This window comes from Macrotis lagotis, chromosome X (genome assembly GCF_037893015.1).
Source record: "Macrotis lagotis isolate mMagLag1 chromosome X, bilby.v1.9.chrom.fasta, whole genome shotgun sequence".
NCBI lineage: Eukaryota > Metazoa > Chordata > Mammalia > Peramelemorphia > Peramelidae > Macrotis > Macrotis lagotis.
Genome location: NC_133666.1, coordinates 500936334 through 500958207, shown reverse-complemented (window position 1 = coordinate 500958207; position 21874 = coordinate 500936334). Strand labels below are relative to the sequence as shown.

General features: G+C 36.2%; 1 protein-coding gene and 1 long non-coding RNA gene across 6 annotated transcripts in view; one reads left to right on the top strand and one right to left on the bottom strand.

The window, feature by feature from the left end:
• ATP9B (ATPase phospholipid transporting 9B (putative)) overlaps positions 1-21874 on the bottom strand; it is a 487939-nt gene that overhangs the window by 442361 nt on the left and 23704 nt on the right. For all 5 annotated transcript variants that reach the window (XM_074204072.1, XM_074204073.1, XM_074204074.1 and 2 more), the window contains exon 2: positions 14266-14439. In XM_074204072.1, coding sequence (XP_074060173.1) covers positions 14266-14439 — 174 coding nt within the window. The remainder of the gene's footprint in view (positions 1-14265; positions 14440-21874) is intronic.
• On the top strand, positions 2955-5534 carry LOC141500679 (uncharacterized). Its single transcript, XR_012471996.1, has 3 exons — positions 2955-3756; positions 3883-3934; positions 4925-5534. It is a non-coding gene; the product is annotated as an uncharacterized LOC141500679 (long non-coding RNA).

Here is a 21874-nt window from a genome sequence, read left to right as displayed (position 1 = left end):
CAAATTAGATTAATTAGAATGGCATTTTATACTCCCGAATACTCTGAACTGATATTAATGAATTCTAAATCTCTATTTAAAGCTCCCAAAGGATTCTTATTATCAAATTAATTTGTGAAACAATAGGCTTGTGCCTCTGATTCATGCAGGTTTACAGGGTCTGTCCTACATGGCTTCCATGACTAATTTTAGAAAAGGCAAGGAAGTCGATGACAATCACTTCTTCTAACATTCTAAGGTGAGGAGGTATATTTGTCAATTAATAATAATGAAATATATTATTTGAAGCAAGAGTAACAAATCCCTAGATTTTTTTTAAATCTGTCATATTCCTAATTGTGGTTGTCAATAACTTGGGTAAATGTGAGTATATTTATATTTAGTAACAAGAAAAATTATCCATATACTTTTATTCAAAGCAATCCTGAGAAATACATTTAATGCTTAATTTGGGGAGGTTTGAACTATTATTTCAATATAATATGCTGTCTAGATGCTAGAAAGATACTAGTTAAGCTAACCATAATTGACTACTATTTGCCCTCAGAAGAGAAAAACAATTATTATTATTATTACATATATTATATATATTTAAGTCATTCTAATTCATTATATTTTTAAAGTATCATAGATCAAATTTTTTTAAAGATTTCATTTATTTTGAATTTTACAATTTTTCCCCTAATCTTGCTTACCTCTCCCCCCACCCCAAAGAAGGCAGATTATTTCCATGGCATTCATTGATCAAAATTGAATATGATGAGAGAGAAAACATATCCTTAAGGAAGAAAAATAAAGTATAAGAGATAGCAAAATTACATAACAAGGTAACAGTTTTGTTGCTTTTTATTAAATTAAAGGTAATAGTCTTTGGTCTTTCTTCAAACTCCACAATTATTTCTCTGGATACAGATGTTATTCTCTATCACAGATACCCCAAAATTGTGCCTGATTGTTGTACTGATGGGATGAGCAAGTTCATCAAGGTTGATCGTTACCCCCATGTTGCTGTTAGGGTGTACAATGTTCATATATATCACAGTTTGTTAATTGAAGGACATTTACTTAATTTCCAGTTCTTTGTCACCACAAACAATCTCTTCACAGTATAGACCCAGTAGTGGTATTGCTGGATCAAAGGATATGCACATTTTTGTTGCCCTTTAGGCATAATTCCAAATTGCTCTCCAGAAAGGTTGGATGAGTTCACAGCTCCACCAACAATGTATAAGTGTCCCAGATTTCCCCATAACTCTTCCAACATTGACAGATGAAATATTTTGGATTAGAAGCAATCTTAAAAACCATCAAATCTAATATGGATAAGAAAACTGTGTGATAGAGACACTAAGTGACTTGCCCAGATAGTTTCTGAAGTGGGATCTGAACCTGTTGACTTCAGATATAGCAACACACTGTTTTAACAAAGAATATTTTTACATTAAAAACCTCTATTAACCAATGTAACAAACGATAGGCAGCATGCTACTAAAATTTGGTAACTAATATTATCTAAATCCTGGGCTCTTGAAGCTAATGCCAATCACAAATATACTTGAAGAACAAGCTCTAATAGATACCATCATACTGAAAAAAGTTCAAATACAATCCTGGCAAGAAAATAAAGATGATCTCTATTTTCTGTGAATCAGTAAAATTAAGTACAAAGAGGCTTAAACAATATACTGACTATCTTTTAATAAATTACTGATAAATTACTGAGGCATAGGGAGCCAAGATGGAGGCAGGAGAACAGCCTTTCCTAGGAGCTCACTCCAAAATGTTTCAAAAACCTTAAAATTATGACTAAATTTTCAAGAGACAGAACCCACAGAAAGATCCAATGAGGCAATTCTCCAGTCCAAGGTAACCTGGAAAATAGTGGAAAGGTTCCATTCCACATGGTTGGAGGGGTGGCACATGAAGAAGCTCCAGCCTTCAGGTAACAACCCCCAGGGCTCCTGGGTCCCTGGGAGCCCTCAATCCTGGCAGCAGAAGCAGTTTCCTGATCTGCCAACCAAGGGAACACCAAGCACAACTTGGAAGATTAGCAGGGAAACCTCTGCCAGAGTTAAAGTGAAGCCCAGGCCAGCATGGTTCTCCTCAGTGTGTCCACAGCCCTCAACACAGCCTAGATTTCAGGAAATGGAAGAAAGCCTGTGAAGGCACCCAGCAGGGAGCCACCTGGCAGCTGTTCCCTGAGCACTCAGCCCATAGAAGGAAAGGGAGTAGGAGGAGACTGTCAAGGTCTCTCCTCTGTCCCTGGGACAGGACTCTGGGACTTTGTCTATATTCAGACCCTGGTCACAGTCTGGGCCCCTATACTGTCATAGAGCAGGGACCTTTCTCACAGCCCCAGGGGAGAGGGGAGAGGCTTGTGGTCATCCACAGATCAGAGCACAGGCAGGAGAGCAATCAGAGCCTCCCATAAGACCTTGAAGGAACTGAGGTCCTTGCAGGGGTATCCCAATAATACTCAAAAGCTCAGGAAGCATCCCAAAACCAGGGTAGAGGCTGAGGGAATGAGTAAATGTAAAAACATAAAAGAAACCTGATCATAGACAATTATTTTGGTACCATGGAAGATCAAAAATACACACAATGAAAATGAAAATGTTCAAGTTTCAGCATCTGAAGACTACAAGAAATATAGCAGTTGGGCTTAGGCTATGACAGGTATCAAAAAAAAAGATTTTGAAAATCAAGCAAGGGAGGTAAAGGGAAAATTGGGAAGAGAAATGAGAGATGTAGGGAAACATGAAAACCAAGTCAGCAGCTTAGTCAAAGAGATCCAAAAACAAGCTGGAAAAAAAAACATGTTAAAAACCAGTTTAGGTCAAATGGATAAAAATTCAAAAAGTTAATGACGGAGGGCAACTAGGTGGTGCAGTAGATAGAGCACTGGCCTTGGAGTCAGGAGTACCTGAGTTCAAATCCAGCTCCAGACACATAATAATTACCCAGCCATGTGGCCTTGGGCAAGTCACTTAACCCCATTGCCTTGAAAAATCTAAATTGAAAAAAACAAAAATAAATAAAAAGTTAATGAGGAGAAGAATGCCTTAAAAAGCAGAACTGGACAGATGAAAAAGAAGATAAAAAAGCTCTCTGAGGAAAACAAAGCTTTCAAATGTAGACTGGAGCTAAAGGAAACTGATGACTTTGCAAGGAATCAAGACACAATAATTCAACACCAAAAGAATGAAAAACTACAAGAAAATGTGGAAATATCTCATTGAAAAAACAACTGATCTGGAAAACAGATCCAAGAGAGACAATTTAAAAATTATTGGGCTACCTGAAAGTCATGATCTTTGCCTTGACTTCATTTTTAAAGAATTTCTACAGGAAAAGAGAGAAGCAGAGGATAAAATAAAAATTGAGAGAATCCATTGATCTCCTGAAAGAGATGCAAAAAAAAAAATAATGCCCAGGAATATTATAGCCACGTTCCAGAACTTTCAAATCAAAGAGAAAATATTACAAGCATCCAGAAGGGCACAATTCAAATGTCATGGAGCTACAGTCAGGATAACACAAGGCTTAGCAGCATCTACATTAAGGGCTTGTAGGGCTTGGAATATAATATTCTGGAAGGCTAAAGAGCTTAGAATACAACCGAGAAGCAACTACCCAGCAAAACTGAAGATCCTCTTCCAAGGGAAAAGATGGACTTTCAATGAAACAGGGGAATTTCAAATGATCCTGTTGAAATGACAAAGAGCTGAAAGTTTGATCTTCAACTACAGAACTCAGGTGAAGCACAGAGAGGGTGGACAGGAAGGGTAAATTATGAGGGATTTAATGATAATGAACTGCGTGTATTCCTGTATGGGAAGATGATAATGATAATACTCATATGAACCTTCTCATTTATTACAGCAGTTAGAAGAAGCATATCTAGACTAGGAACCGGAGAGAACTGGATTTGAAGGTATGATTTATTGTAAAAATGGAGTCGATGGGAGAAAGGGAAATGTACTGGGAATAAGAGAAAGGAGAGGTAGAATAGGCTGAGATATTTCATGTAAAAGAGTCAAGAAATAGCTTTTGCAATGTTATGGAAGGGGGGGGGGGAAGGTTCATCAGAAATGGCTCAGAGAGTAAACAGAATACATACTCAATAGGGTATATCCTCTAGAAGAAAAAGGAGAGAAAGGAGATGGGGGAGGGGAAGGGGGATGTAGGTGATAGAGCAGAAGGTAGCTCATGGGAAAGGACAGTCAGAACACATTTTCTTTTTGACTTTTTGTAAAGTAGTAGGATTGAGTGTACTATTCAAGTCTAAGGGGCTGGGGTAGTTGCTAAGTCTCTGGGGTGAGTTGTAAGGCTTCCTGGCCCCAGGGATGGTGGTCTATCTACTGCACCAGTCAGCTGTCCCACAGCACATTATTTTTTTAAGAGTGACAGAGCAAAAGGAGAGAGAAAATATAATAAATGTTAGTGGGCAGAAAAGGATGGAGGGAATTACGATCAGCAACAGCAACTGTGGAAAAATATAGAAGACACTTCTCTGTTGGACTTATGATAAAGAATGCGATCTACCCCTGAGAAAGAGTTCATGATATCACAATACAAACTGAAGCGCATTTTTTTCTTTCTTCTACTTTATTTCTCATGAGGTTTTATATATTTGTGGGGGGAGAGAAGAATATATTTACTCTTACAACAAGAATATTTTAGTAATGTGTAAATAAATAAAAAATAAAGAAAATAAATGTAAAAATGTAAAAAATAAAATATATTATCTGTTTAAAAACATTACTGAGGCATAACTACACATAGGGGGAAAAAACAAAACAAAATATGGTCCTCAGCTGCAATGATGGGTTATGGCAGATGAAAAAAGTCACACAGCTTTAGGCAGTTTATAAACATTACTTAGTTTCTGACACAATTTGATGCTTGGTTTTTTTCCCCAAAGGACCAACAAGTAAATCCACTAAATTAAGCAAGAACAAAGAAGAAAGTTGTAGGTAAAGTCAAGGATGGCTCATTGATTCTTCTTGAAGGAGCCGATAAAGGATCAGGTGGGCTTGATTTTATCATATGTTACAAACACTGAAATGACCCTAAGTAACAGTGAAATGATCCACAAAATAAACACAGAAAAATAAAACTGAGGAAAAAAGATAAAGCAAGCAAGTAAAAATCTAATCTGACATATTTAAACTAGTTCTTTAAGTTGAAAAGTAGACAATGTTGGAAGGACATTGAAGCTAATTATAATTATTTCACATAAAAATTTTACTGATGTAAATCTGAATACTGAACACAAAAGAAAAATCAAAGAGATCAAGAGAATAATAACTGATAAATATGCCTAATTTTTCACCTCCACAAATATTTTATAAGAATAATCAACACACAGAAAATGTATCCTCAATGAGGACAAGGTAAAACAGAAGCTTCCATAAGCAATATTTTATAATAAACATTTTTAACATCAACAAAATTGACTGAATGGCATACAGCAGAGACTTAGCTGTTAAAAAAAGTAAGACATATACTACTGCTCTTAAAAAGTCTTAATATTCTCCATGGGAAATTTTAAAATTTATTTTAAATAATAAACTTATTTAAAAGAATATTTAATATTTAGCATAACTGTACATGTATAAGCTATATGAGATTAATTAATGTCAAGGGGGGAAGGAGGAAAGAGAAAAAATGTAGAACTCAAAATTTTGAAAACTATCTTTATATGTAATTGGAAAAAATAAAGAAAAATCAAATTAAAAATATTTAAATAACATTTTTTAAATTCATTTTTATTCTCCAGGTTAGCTGCCATAAAAAAGGCATCCAAAAAAGGGTCCCATTTTCTTCATTAAAGTATTTCCAATTTTTCACAAATATTAGGTTTATAACTATAATTTGGCTACATAAAAATTCATTGTACAGCATATCATCTTAAGTCTTTCCCACATAAGTTCAGGAATGCTTATTTTCATGATTAATTTAGAAGAGATTATTAGTTCATCACAATTATTTTTGCCCCAAATAGTATCACTAAAGTTATATAAGATTTTATAGTATTAATGCCTCTTACTTAGAAAACCAAAAATTAAATTATGATAGTATTTACGTGCAAAATGATCTTCAGTTAAACCATAAAAACTTTGATTTTAATTAGACAGATGGCACAGAAAAAATGTAAAGTGGTTAATCCCTCAAAAAATACTTTCTTAAACTCACCAATCCCCATAACATTCCTTGATGCATATGTGCCAATAATAAAAACAATTTGGGAAAGACATTTTATATACTTCTGAAAAAAAGCATAAAACAGACATATAAAATAACACTGTTTTTGAATGTTAACTTGTTAGTGTTCCAAGGTGTGCCAAGTGTTAAGAGAAAACTAGTACCAGGGCGGCTAGGTGGCGTAGTGGATAAAGCACCGGCTCTGGAGTCAGGAGTACCTAGGTTCAAATCCAGTCTCAGACACTTAATAATTACCTAGCTGTGTGGCCTTGAACAAGCCACTTAACCCTGTTTGCCAAGAAAGAAAGGAAAGAAAGGAAAGAAAGGAAAGGAAGGAAGAAAGGAAGAAAGGAAGAAAGGAAGAAAGGAAGAAAGGAAGAAAGGAAGAAAGGAAGAAAGGAAGAAAGGAAGAAAGGAAGAAAGGAAGAAAGGAAGAAAGGAAGAAAGGAAGAAAGGAAGAAGGAAGAAAGGAAGAAAGGAAGAAAGAAAGAAAGAAAGAAAGAAAGAAAGAAAGAAAGAAAGAAAGAAAGAAAGAAAGAAAGAAAGAAAGAAAGAAAACTAGTACCTCTGGTGTGAGGACAGTTCTGTCTTTGGTATGCAGCAGCCAGTAACTCTCACCTGTGGCTATAAGAAGCCATAGCACCCACAGTGGTCACACTTTGGTAAAACCATTTAGGCAAACAGACTAACCCAGGTTAAGGGTAACTGACATGGCCTCAAACATGAAAAGTGGGGAGGGGGTATGGGTTCACTTCAAGAAGCATGTGAATAGTTCTCAGAAGGAATAAACAGTTATGAACAATTCTTTCCAACAGATCATGAAAAAGCCAGAAACAGGTGCAGTGGAGTGCTTAGAATTTGGTTAGAAAACAAAGAAGCCACTGTATCCTAAGCCAATGACAGTTGTTTTGACCTTTATCTTGCCATTGAACTTCGATGACTCTGGAAAACTGGGAGCAATGACTTTGTGTAACCCTACTTCACTTAAATATAATTTATGTACAAGATAAAAGAAATTACACAGATCACTATGATTCTATTCCAGCTTCTCATATAAAAGCTGAGTGAAATCTTCTGGGTTAGACATTTGGAGAGAAATCTAGAACTATGCCCAAAGAGCACTAAAACTGATCATACCCTTTGATGCAACAATACCAATACTAGGCCTTTATCAAAAAATAAAAAATCACAAAAACAAGGAAAGGACTCATATGTTCAAAACTATTTATAGCAGCTCTTTTTGTAGTGACAAAGAACTGGAAACTGAGGAGATGTCCATCAATTGGAGAATGGCTGAACAAGTTATGGTATATGAATGCTATGGAGTACTATTATTCTACAAGAAACTATGAGTGCTCTATTTACCTAAATGCAAAAACGATGCAAAGACTAACAGACTAAGATGGGGACAAGAAAGGATCGAGTCTTAGGCGCACTCTCATAAAACTCATAAGCTAAGGATGCTAACTAAACTTTTGAGAGACAGAACCCACAGAGGGACCCAGTGAGGCAGTTCTCCTACTCAAGGTAACCTGGAAAAGAGCAGAAAGGCTCTGCTCCCGGGGGTTGGAGGGATGAGTGGCCCACCAGAGCGAAAGAACTTCAGCCTCTCAAAGTAGCAGGGGAGTCTCCTGAGCTGCACCCCAGGGAGCACCGGGCACAAAGTGGGGGAACACAGGGGACCTCTGCCAGAGCGAGCACATGGAGCCCAGCCCTAAGGGCACACAGCTAGCAATGGTCTTTTGGCAGCCCAGATCCAGGAACAGAAGCATGCAGAGCCAGTAGCAGCAGCCCCCAGGGCATAAGCCCATTGAGCTGAGGGAGGGGAGTGAAGAGAGAGACTGCTGAGCTCTGTCCTCTGCCCCTGGGACAGGACTCTGGGGCTCTGACCACATTCAGATCCTGATCCCAGTCTAGGCCCCCCCCATAGAACAGCAGGGCCCCCACCTCAGCCCCATGGCAGAGGGGGGCGCTTATGGTCATTCACAGACCAGAAGGGAGGACAGAGCCTCACACACTGAGACACTTGTGGGAGTGTCCCAAAAGCTCAGGAAGTGCCCCAAAACCAGGCCCAGGCTGGGAAAATGAGCAAGCTGAGAAAAAAAAAGAACACAATTGAGAAATATTTTGCAAATGAGCCCAAGAAGGATCAAAATATTCAGTCTGAAGATGAGGAAGCACAAGCTCCTGCATCTAAACTCCAAGAAAAACAGAAATTAGGATCAGGCTATGACAGAGCTCAAAAGAGACTTTGAAAATCAAATGAGGGAATTAGAAGAAAAACTAGGAAAAGAAATGAGAGAGATGAAGGAAAAACATGAAAATGAAGTCAGCAGCTTAGTCAAGGAAATCCAAAAAAATGCTGAAGAAAATAGCATGCTAAAAAAACCAGCTTAGGTCAAATTGATAAAACAGTTCAAAAAAAAAGGTTAGTGAGGAGAAGAATGCTTTAAAAAGCAAAATTGGCCAGATGGAAAAAGAGAGATAAAAAACTCTCTGAGGAGAACAAATCCTTCAGACAAAGAATAGAATTCAGGGAGCTTGATGAATGTACCAGAAATCAGGAATCAATACTTCAAAAACCAAAACAATGAAAAATTAGAAGAAAATGTGAAATCTTATTGAACAAAACAACTGATATGGAAAACAGATTTAGGAAAGATAATTTAAAAATTATGGGAATACCTGAAAGTCATGATCAGGAAAAGAGCCTTGGCATCATTTTCAAAGAATTACTACAGGAAAATTGCCTTGATATCCTAGAAGCAGAGGGCAAAATAGAAATGGAGAGAATCCACCGATCCCCTAGAGAAAGAAATCCCCAAAAACCAACCCCTAGGAATATTATAGCCAAGTTCCAGAACTCCCAAGTCAAAGAGAAAATATTACAAGCAGCCAGAAGGACACAGTTCAAATATCGTGGAGCTGCAGTCAGGATGACACAGGACTTAGCAACAACTATATTGGGAGCTCGTAGGGCTTGGAATATAATATACGAGAAGGAAAAAGAGCTTAGAATGCAGCCAAGAATGAACTACCCAGCAAGGCTGAATGTCCTCTTCCAGGGAAAAAGATGGACTTTCAATGAACCAGGGGAATTTCAAATGTTCCTTTTGGAATGGCCAAAGCTGAACAGACGGTTTGATCTTCAGTTACAGGACTCAGGTGAAACATAGAGAGTGAAGGAGAAGGGGAAAACATGAGGGACTTGATGATAAACTGCATGTATTCCTGCATAGAAATATGACATTGGTAATACTCATATGAACCTTCTCAGTTAATAGAGGAGGTAGAGGGAGCTTTTATAGTGGAAGCACAGGAGAAAGCTGAATTTGAAGATAAAATATGGTGTAAAAATGGAGTCAATAGGAAAAAAGGGAAATGTAATGGGAGAAAGAAAAAGGAGAGGGGGAACAGGCCAAGATAGTTCATATAATAAGATTTTTCTTTATTACAATGAGCTATTGCAATGATATGGAAGGTGGGAAGCAAGGGGGAATGAGGGAATCTTTGCTCTCATCAAAGGTGCCTAGGAGAGGAAACAGCATATATACTCAATGGGGTATAGACATCTGGAGTAAGAAGGAGGGGGGGCAGGGAGAAGGGGGGGGATGTGAGTGATGGAAGAGAGGATGGACCATGGGGGGACAGTGGTCAGATATAACACATTTTCTTTTTTACTTCTTGCAAGGGGCTGGGATTGGATGGCCTGTCCTGGACCATAGGGCCAGGTGGATGCTGGGCCTAAGGGGTGGTAGGGGGGCTGAGGGCCTCTTGGCCTCAGGGCCAGGGATCTGTCTGCTGTGCCACTCAGCTACCCTACAGCAGAGACAGAGTGAAAGGAGAGAGAAAATATATTACATGGTAGTGGAGAAATAAGAAAGGAGGGAGTTGCGATCAGCAATGGCAACAGTGGAAAAATATGCAAGTAACTTTTGCAATGGACGTACCATAAAGGATGCGATCCACCCATGACAGAGTTGCTGGTATTGGAACAAAGACTCAAGCACATTTATTATTATTATTATTATTATTATTATGGGGGGGGGTGCAGGGCAAATGGGGCTGGGTGGCCTGCCTGAAGATATAGCAGGGTGATCGTTGATTGTCTGAGGCCGGATTTGGACCCAGGTGCTCCTGGCTCAAGGGCCAATGCTCTGTCCGCCACCCAGCCACCCCTACTACTATTACTATTTTATTTTATTTTGGGTCTTTTTTTTTCTTTTGGGGGGTTTTTGCAGGGCAGTAGGGTTCGGGTGGCTTGCATGTCACACGGCTGGGAGATTGTTGGGTCTACGGGACCGGATGTGGGCTCAGATGCTCGTGGCTCCAGGGCTGGTGCTCTGTCCATTGCGCCACCTGGCCATATCTACAACTATTACTATTATTTTTTTATTTTAATTTTTTTCTCTCCCCTTTATTGTTCAAGCAAGTCTATATTTATGGGGGGAGGGGGCATTTTGTTTACTCTTAAACAAGAATATTTTATTAATGTAAAAAAATCATTAGTTGTACAAAATGAGACTATTAAAGATGATTATGCACAAAAAAAGACTAACAGACTGCCTTCTGTGGGGGGTGGAGAAGGGAAATGAGATTAGGGGGGAAATTGTAAAATCATTTTTACCTACCTTGAAGTCCAGTGGCAACAAGCAAGGGAAGAAGCAAGAGATGTGTATACACTGGGAGAAGTAGCCACAACCCTGCTCACAGGCAGCCCAGGACACAGGGTCATGTTCTCACTGGACGTAGCAGTGGGATTCTGTGGTCCCCTGGGTATCTGATCTGAGCAGTCTTTCTTAAGGACCACATCACTCATTTCCTAAGTGTGAAGAAGGACCTTATAGAAAACGGGCCTTAAAAATTGTCTGCTTCACCTAATCTAAACCTGGCCTTCCCCTACAGCAGGCAGAGAGTCTGTGGTTAAAACACACCAAAAAAGGACAAAAATATTGATTGCAAAAATGATTCCACTAACTATTAGTACATGGAAAGTGTTTATGCTTTAAAGTCAATAAGAAATCCAGTATACCTAAAAGAACAGCTTCTTGAGAGAAAACTCAGCAAGTATTAAGTGAAATAGCAGTCTTAAGTGAAACAAGGTTGGTAAATGAAGTAGTAGGCACACTGAAGTAGGAGCTGAATACATGTTTTTATGGAGTGGTTGCTGTGATAAAAAGCACCATACAGTTGGCATAGATTTTGCAATCAAATCTAATATAAGTCAACAAGCTCGGATACCTTCCAAAAGTAGTAAATGACAGGCTCATGACAATGCAATTGCCACTTGAAGCAAAGTGCCACACCACCATCATTGGTGTGTATGCTCCTTCTATGTCAAATCCTGAGTTCGAAGAAAAATGTTAAAGACTTGAAACCCACATCATTAATGTTCCAAGAGGCCTAAGCTTTTATTTCTGGATGCCTTTAAAACCAGAGAAGGAAGACTAGCAGACATGGCAGGGAGCCAATGGGGAGAGTGGAATCAAAAACAGCAACAAGTCACTTACTAATGGCCTCATCCCCAATACTGTCTTCTATTTACTGTCTTTCTATTTATGCAATAAAATTTCACGGATACATCCTTACAGCAAACATTGGTTTTTAATAGTCTATGTCATTAGAATGTGAATAGACACACAAGATGTGAGAGTGATGAAACTGATGTATAGCACAAAGTACTTGGATTGAACACAGACAGCTTCTCCAAGATAAATATTTGCATTCAACAAAAATGGCAATCCCAAGTCAAGATGACTACCAGAAGATTTAATGTCAACAGATTAGAGCACTTCTCCAAGCAGGAACAGTTTGCAGCTAATTTGGAGGGAAAGCTGACAACACATGGTTGGCAATAATGGAGCAAAAAAGGACTGGGCAGTTGTCAAAGATTTGATAGCATTTACTCTTTTGGCCCACATTCACAAACATCATGAAAATGATGGGGAAATTCAGAAGTTACTAAATGAAAAATGAGAAATCTACAGTATTGACTAGAAGTTCATTCTTCGTGAAGAAGGTAGCAATTAATTCCATCAAAAGTAAAGTGCAAGCAAAGCTTAAAGATGCAGATTCTTGGCATAGTAAGAAAGCAGAAATAATTCAGTCTTACACGAACAGTTACAACCAAAGTGCCTTTATGATGCCCTGAAGGTCATTTATGGATCAAAGATGCATTTCAACACTAATGGAGCTACACCATTAGTAATAAGGACATGATCCTAAAGAAAAGAGCTGAACACTTCCATAATATTCTCAATAACCAATACTAGGATATTGTCATTAACAAATGCTGAAGTCAATGACCATATAATTCAGAATGAAGTTAATCTCTCTCTAACTAAACTTAGAACAGAAGAAGAGGTTTTCAATGTCATTAGGTTATGTGGCAAAGCACCTGGTATTGATTCTATTCTAAAACATAGTCTGCTTCTCATGTAAAAGCTGATTGAAATCTTCCGGGTTAGATATTTTGGAGAGCAATCTAGAATTATGCCCAAAGAGTACTAAAACTGGTCATACCTTTGATGCAACAATACCAATACTAGGCCTTTATCAAAAAATAAAAATCACAAAAACCAGGAAAAGACTCATATGTTCAAAAATATTTATAGCAGCTGTTTCTGTCGTGACAAAGAATCGGAACCTGAGGAGATGTCCATCAACTGGAGAATGTCTGAACAAGTTATGGTACATGAATGCTATGGAGTCCTATTATTCCATAAGAAATCATGAGTGTTAGAAACGATGTGAAGACTAACACTGCCTTCTGTGGGGGGGGGGGGGGGTGAGATTAGGGGGGAAAATTGTAAAATTCAAAATAAATAAATTTTTTTTAAAAGGGGGGAAGAGAGAGGTTCACCCCTGCAATGGGTTGCAGAGGTAGAGAATAGCTGTTAAAAGAGAGAACTAATGGTGACTAATTCTTGGGATGTGTTTGAAGATTTCCCAATGAGTTCAAGACCCAAGCCTACCCAGAGGGAATGAAATGAAATGAAAGAGAACTTTTTTCCTTTTCTTGTGAAATGGGAGAAGAAAGAATGTATAATTCTAGAGCATTATGACTCAGGAAAAAAATGAAAAGAAAAAAGATATCATGAGTGTACAACTTCAGAAGCATGTAAGACTTGCATGAACTGATGCCAAAAGAAGAGAGCAGAAACAAGAAAACATTATACACTTTAACAACAAAATTGTGAGTTGATTAACTATGAAAGATGCAGCTCCTCTCAGCAGTTCAGAGATCAAGAGCAAATCTGAGAGAACTGCTATGAACAATGCCATCCACATTCAGAGGGAAAAAAATATGAAATCTGAATGCATACTATGTTCACTTTTTTAAAGTTTTCTCTTATGTTTTTCTTTCTTAGTTCATGGTTTTCTTTCTTTCCTCTTATTTCTAATTCCTCATACACAAAATGTATGTAAATATGTAAAATACAAATGTGCACATGTAACTTTTAACAGAATATTCACTGCTATGGGGAGGGGGGAGGAAAGGGAGAGTGTAAAATGTATAACTCAAATATGCAAATAGATGAATGTTGAAAAACTACTTTGGCATGTAACTGGAAAAAAATTTCAATCAAACACTAAAAAAAGAAAAAAGATAGCTGGTTTATATGGCAAGAGATTTAATTTAATTTATTTAAGATTTTATCATGCTCTTTTATTTCTTTTGTTGAGAATGTTATTAATGAAAAGAAAACAGAATAAATAAGTTTATAAATGACAGTATATATAATGGCCAGAACTAATTCTGTCCTGTATTTATTATTCCAAGATCATCAATTTTATAAACTTTTTAACTTTTAAAATTATTGTGTTAAATTCTATTGAACTGATCAATTAATTTGCCCCTCAAATTTACATTAGTCACAGTTGAAGTAATGTCAATTGTTGCTATTCTTTTCTATGATATCAATGAAAGATTATTATTGTCTATTCATCTAAATTGTGATTTGCTGGGGGAAACACTGTATTTATTTATAAATTTAACTTGTTTAGCCATATTAACACTAAGGTTTAAGGAAAAAAAGGTAGTGATAAATAACAAACCTCGTACATAGGAATTTCCATCCACCACAAACAAGCCATTCGATTCCTCTTCTTCTGTAAGTTACTCGGGCCCTTGGTAATGTGTGATAATCACTTTCATCATTTTCAAAACCTTCTTCAGACATCATTAGTGGCATTTCATCCAAATGGGAAAATTCATCTTCTAGCTGATATCTATTTAAAAAAAAAAAGCACAGTGATTATAAAAGAACTTTCCATGCTTTGCGTTTTCCTGCTACTTTTAAAATCAAATTCCCCAGTCACATAACATTCCCATAAGCAGTTCAATAGGTATCACAATTGCCTACTATGTATTCCTATGTTTAGTGATCCAGACATTCCCACTTCTATGCAGCCTGACATGAACATTTTCACATATTTCCAAAAGAGAAGTATCAATATTGAAAAGATGCTGAAATTTGGAGACAAAATTTGGATGGAGAAATTTGAAGTATTCAAGAATTGTTTTTGACATTTAATATTTTGACAAATCCCTTTACTTTTCTTGGTTTAAATTAGAATAAATTTTAGAAATTAGAATCAATTATTAGAATTAGAATTAGAATATTATTTATACTACCTACCTCACATTTCTGTGCAGAAAAAATTGTAAATGTTATAATACTATAAGAAATTTGAGTTCTTATATTCAACACTAATAGATTATTGTCTTATTCTGAAACATCTGTTAGATGTATGAACACAAAAATTCTATTAATATACTAGAAACAAGGACTGGATTTCTTTAATATTTCAAATTAATTTAAATTATTTAATTATTTTCAAAGTTAGATTTACTGCAGTAAAATGTTCAACTGGTCAAGCATGAATATATAAAATGAATGGATCATCTATAAAAAAATCAGAAAAATTTCAAATTAGTAACCTCTTTCTGTAGATAGGAAAGGAAATGTTCAACTTCTTTTAAAAAATATTCTTTTAATGTAAATAAATACTTTAAAGTAAGGCATTCGGGAATAAAATAAGACTACAGAATAAGGGATTTAGAGCCAAGAATCTAGCAGGCCAGAGAGTCAACTAATCGGTCAACTAGCATAGTGCCTACTTTCTGCCACGCACTGTATTAAGCATCAGGAATACAAAAAAAAAGCAAAAAAAACAGTCCTTGCTCTCAAGAAGCTCATAATCTAATGAAGGAAAAAGAATGCAAATAACCATATACAAAGAGGATACAAACAGAGGGAAAGCAATAAAATTGAGGAATGAGAAAGGCTTTTTGAAGAAGATGGACTTCAGCTAAAACTGACAAGAAGCCAGAGAAGCTGGAAGGCTGAGGTGAAAAGAGAACATTGTAAGAATGAGGGATAAAGATCAGAGAACAAACACTGAAAAGGTAGAGTTGAGAGTCTTCTGTAAGGAACTGCAAGGAGGTCAAGATTATTAGATCACAGAGGATCAGAGCGGTAGGAAGAGGTCAGGTCATGAAGGACTTTAAAAGCCAAACAAAAGATTTTATATTTGATTGGGGGGGGGGGGGATAGGGAACTTGCTGAGTATACTGAGTGATATTGGATCTGCCCTTCAGAAAAAAAAAATCAATTTGATAAGAGGAAGAACTGGAGTGGAAAAAGAACTTGGGTGAGTCGACCAAGAAGGTTATTGCAATATTCCACAGATAAAGTAAAAAGGGTCTTGGATGAGGGTGGGTGCAATGACAGAAGAGAAAAGGAGGCATAAAGGAGAGATGTCACAAAGGTAGAGAAACTTTTCCACTTGACAACTGATTGGATAAAGGAGATGAAAGAAAGAGAGGAATATAGAAAGATTCCTAGCTTGCAAGTATTGATAACTAGCAGGCTAATGCTAACCTGAATAAAAAAAGATTAAAAACAGGAGAGGTTTGAGGAGAAAAGATTAATTTGGTGCTGAACATGAGTTTAAGATGCCTACTATAGGCAAATGGAGATATTAAACTGGAGTTTGGGAGGGGAGTAAGAGCTAGACAAGTAGAACTGAGACATCTACATAAAGATGATTATTAAAATTACCTAATTTACAGGCCCAGAGAAGTGAAATGATTTCTATAATGTCACAAAGGCATTAAGTGGAAAAGTCAGTTATTAAACCCTGGTTTTTTGACATCAGAAACAATAATAGTAAGAACTTATGTAAATGATACATTATTGAATTCTGTTATCCTTCCATTTTCTGAGTCAATTTATTCCATTATATTCACAGTTATGATATGTTAATTGGGAAGGAAGGGGAAAAAATAGGGAGGAAAGGAGTTGTATTAATGTAATACCCAAGTTATGATCTGGTGATTATTTGAAGAAGTAAGGAGCTGGGAGGGAAGTTGAAGAGGAAAGAAGGGAGGAGGGCTGGGTATGAAAACACTACAGATACTAGATGATACTGTTGAATTCCTCAATTTCTTTTTTCTCCTCATTTTTAAATTTTTATTCCAAGCAATGTTAGAGTATGAAAGCAGGTTGGGATAGATACAGAAATGAAAATGATGCAAAAACCCAAGATAAAAATAAAAAATTGAATTTGAAAAACAAAGCATTCAGAAAAAGGAATGATACATGACTGAAAAATAAAAAGCAATGCATACAATGAGGATACAGTAGTAAGAAAGAAAGTAGATATCAATAACAGAGCTAAAGAAAAATTATACCTAAGCAAATAGAAAAGGACTGATGGGGGGTGGAGTAGCAGGAGGAGTTGAAATTCATAATTAAAACACGAGACAAAACAAGGAATGTGGAATACCTGACATTGAAATGTTGCTTTATTTTCTAGTTGACACCTTTTGATCCTTCAGCTTTAAAAAAAAAAAAGAGGCAATGCAGTGGATAGAGCACTGACCCTGGATTCAGGCAGACCTCAGTTCAAAACTATACTTATAAATGCTTAGCTGTGTGACCTTGGGTTGATTATTCTTAACCCCATTGCCTTAAATTTTTTTAAAAAAGAATACTTTGCCCCTAACTTTCATTGTTTCTTCTTCCAGCAATATAATTTTAAAGATGCTACCAGGTAGCAGATAGGAACGAAATTACTATGTCAGAATGTGACTACAAATATCAACATATATTGTTAGGTAGTTTTAATACTGACACAGTTTCCCTAAAAGACTGAAAAGTATTTTAATAATTGTTTAAGGTAATATTCAAAAGGAGACAATAAATTAAATGTTTGTTGACTAAAAATGGTTCCTGATACCCCAATGGGCAGTCACAAACAAGAACATGTTTAGAAGAGGACAACCAACAAAATATTAATAATGGAATTTAAAATAAAATTTCACCCTAACTTGTGATATTTAACTCTTTTGGTGATGAAAAAAAAATTATTGCTTAAATTTTTAAAAAAGTGAATTATTAAGAGACTAACAGATAAAAATGGGTTTTTAACTAATAAAATAAATCATTAATCTTACAAAAAAATAAAAAATCTAACAAATGAAGGAAATAAAAAGTATTCTGTCCAATTATATACATCAATAAAATTGACAACCTAAAAGTAGTTAAGATGAATATTTACAAAAATAGAAAATGTCTAGATTAACAGGACAAGAAACAGAGGGTACAACACAATCTAAGAAAAAAAAATTCTGAACAAGTTCTCAAAGGAAAAAACCCACCATCACCAGGTGGATTTACAAATGAATTTTATTCAATATTCAAAGAACAATTAATACCAAAGTTATATAAGCTGTTTTAGAAAAATGAAGGATCCTACTCCTTTCCACACCAATTCCTCCTATGATTCAAATTTGGTCTTGATACTTAAATCATGGAGAATCAAAATAAAGCTTATAGATGAAAAACCAAAGGCAGGAAAAGGGGGCCCATATACCAAAATATTTACAGCAAAACTCTGTGGTAGCAAAGAAGTAGAAACAAAGTGGACACCCACTGATTGGAAAATAACTTTTAAAAACTATAGAAAATGATAAATATAAGAAATTTAGAGATGCATTAAAGATTTCTATGAAATGAAAGTGATAAAAAAGAAAATAAGCAGACAACTATGATAATAAAATGAAAAGATCAATAAAAAGATATAAACTCGGGCAATTATGATTCTAAAGAAGAGATAATTTAAAAAATTCTCTCTGGGTAGAGAGAATGGGGAACTACTAAGTCACACAGTCTTCTTTGTCACAAGGAAGGATTCAATGGGGGGAAAGTTTTAAAATGTTTTGAAATATAAAGACAAAAGCTATCAATAAAATGAATTTTTTCTCAAAGAACAAAAAACACTCACCATGCACTGCTTTACCATGTACTGTCTGTGTGATCTTAGAAAAGTCACTAACTATAGATTTTTCTCAACTATAAAATATGAGCATTAGCCTGGATAACCTATAAGATCCCCTTTAATACTAAATGAAATGATCCTTGTTTCTTCGTTTAGATAGCAGTCACAGTGCCCTCAAAAACCCAGTTTTTCCTTATCCTTATGTGCTCTTTGTGTGCCACACAATTAGATCTGGCTAGTCTTGTGCCTGACATTGGCCTCATCTGAAGTGAGCTATATAAGCTACAACATACTCCTCAGTCTAAATCTTATGAAAACAAAACAAGAATGAAGAGTTTCACATAATCCATTAGAGGCTCATCCTTTAATGTTCCCTTCCTTAGGACAATAATCAAATGAAAACTAGGATTGGGGATGAGAGGTGAAAAGGAATAGGGGTCAAATTACAACCTCCAGCTGATGAGTCTCTCTCATTAGAAACCCCACTTTGTTATTCTAAAATACAGATTTATAATAATATTCTGTAATATTATAGAAAACAGTTATTTTAATTAAAAATATAGACCCTTAAAGAACTGAAAAGTAATATTAACGAAAGCTAATTAACTTGAAAATTCAAATAACAAACCAATGTGCCATTAAAATATGCTATAAATAGCAGCTCAACAAAATCAAATAAAGGGTAACTCCAACCAGTGAAACTTTCAAAGGAATGTCAGTAAGCAGACTAATGTAAGGAATTAAATATGAAAACCAATTTTAAAAATAAGATGGGGCAGCTAGGTGGTGCAGTGAGTAGAGCACCAGCCCTGGAGTCAGGAGGACCTGAGTTCAAATCCAGCCTCAGACACTTAATAATTGCCTGGCTGTGTGACCTTGGGCAAGTCACTTAACCCCATTGCCTTGCCAAAAAAGGAAGATGGATAACAGAATGAAGAAATGTATGAATATATTATTTATGAACTTATACAAACATACAATGAATATATAAATGAACAAAATTACAGAAACACATGTCTATAGCTATGCATTATTGTGTACACAAAAATAGACGCATTTCTATACATAAAATTCACTATTGTTACATAATAATTACAGCAGAAATATTCTAGTTTTGCTATCACCCTACACATCTTCCACAGATTAAGCGTCAATGTGTACACACACACACACACACACAAACACACACACACACACACACGTGGGGCAGAGGAAGAAGTATTAATAGCTAAAAGTAAAAAGAAAAAGATTTATGTAGAAGGTAGTATTTGAATTTGAAATTTGAAGAGGTAGTTTTGAAGAAAACAGGGATTTAGAGGTGGCAGTGACAACAGAGTACATTCCAGGTTTTGGTGACAAATCAATACAAAAGTATGGAAATGATAGAACAATGCTATATATAAGGAACATAAAAGGCTGATTTGCCTAGAATACAGAGTTTAGGAAGGAGGGATAAATAAGGGTCATTTCAATTGATGATTAAGAACTAATTATATGCCTAACACTGACTCTAACACCAGTGATAAAAAAGTAACAAAATAAGTACCTATTTTCTAAACCAATGAAATTCATATATAATTATCATGACATGAAAAGAGCTTTTAACATTTAAACTAAACATGTTTTCTATTCCTTTAAACATTTTCTCCTTTTTACCCCATCTTATCATTCTTTTGTTGTAGAGGCTTCAGAATTAGATGTCATCACAAGCTACATATGTTAAGATACTGAAATGTCTGTGAAACTCTGGGCTATTGTTATTATAATGGAAGAGTGCTGGACTTGTAATCAAAAGAAACCCAGGTTCACCTCTGCTTCTGACAATTAATTGTGTATCTTTTGGCAAGTGATAGCACTTAGCCTTTTCTGGACTTCGGTTTTCCATTCTGTATAATAGGATCAACAATGCCTGTCAAATGAACAAAAATGTATTAAGCATCCAACATGGGCAGCACGGTGGATTGAGAGCTAAACCTAGAGTCAGGAAAACTCATCTTCCTGAGTTCAAATACACCCTCAGATGCTTAATTAGCTGTGTGACCCTGAGCAAGTCATTTAACCTGTTTGCCTCAGTTTCTTCATCTGTAAAATGAGATTTAGAAGGAAATGGCAAACCACACCAACATCTCTGCCAACAAAACCCCAAATGGAGTTCCAAAGAGCTAAACAATTAAAAATGACAACAAAGGGGCAGCTAGGTGAAGCAGTAGATAGAGTACCAGCCAGGAGTACCAGAGCCTCAGAAATTTAATCATTACCTAGCTGTGTGGCCTTGGGCAAGCCACTTAACCCTATTTGCCTTGCAAAAAAACTAAAAAAAAAAAAAGACAAAAAGTTTCTTTTTTAAACAATTAGATAACTCAGTAGATAGAGCACTTAGCCTGCAATCAGGAAGACTCATCTCTATGAATTCAAATCCAACCTCAGACACTTATCAACTGTGTGACCCTGGACAAATCACTTCCCTGTTTGACTCAGTTCCTCACCTGTAAACTGAGATGGACAAAGAAATGGCAATTCACTATGTATCTTTGCCAAGTATCTTTGTCAAGACAACCCCCAAATAGGATCAGAGTTGGACAAGACTGAAGCAACTCAGCAACAACCAAAAAATTAGCAAACATTATGTCAAACACTGGAGATTCAAAGAAAGACAAAAAAAGAATCACAGCTCTCAAGAAGCTCACTCTCTAACAGAGGAGACATCACATAAGCAACTATGTAGGAACATAGTATACAGTACTATGTACAGTACATTGGAAATAATCTCAAAGGGCAGAGACTAAGAGGCACCACCTCTTAGTACAATAGAGTGCTAGGCCTAGAGTCAGGAAAAGCTGAGTTCGAATGTGGCCTCAGACACTGAATAGAAATGTGATCCTGGGCAAGAATCACCTCTGTTTGTCCCAGTGTGAAATAGGGGGAAATAAAAGTCCCTATCTCCCAGAGTTATTAAGAGGATCAAATGAGATAATCTGTATAAAAACCACTTAGTGCAGTACCTAGCAAGTGGAGGGCACTATATAAATGCTCCAGAGGACCACCAAACTGTGCATACCATTTGATCCAGCTTTTACCAAAAATCTCACAAAAAAAAGGGGGAAAGTTTCACATGTTCAAAACAATTTATAGCAGATGTTTTCATGGTGGCAAAGAATGGAAATTGAGGGGATGCCCACAGTTGGGGAATAGCTGAACTAACTGTACTATTTGAATGTAATAATTTCTATAAGATCTCATGAGGGATGAGACTTCCAGCCTGGAAAAACTTACTTGAACTAATGCTGAGTGAAGTGAGCAAAACCAGGTGAACACTGTACACATAAACAACACTGTGAGATGATCACCTATGATGGACTCAACTCCTCTTTGTAGAGTT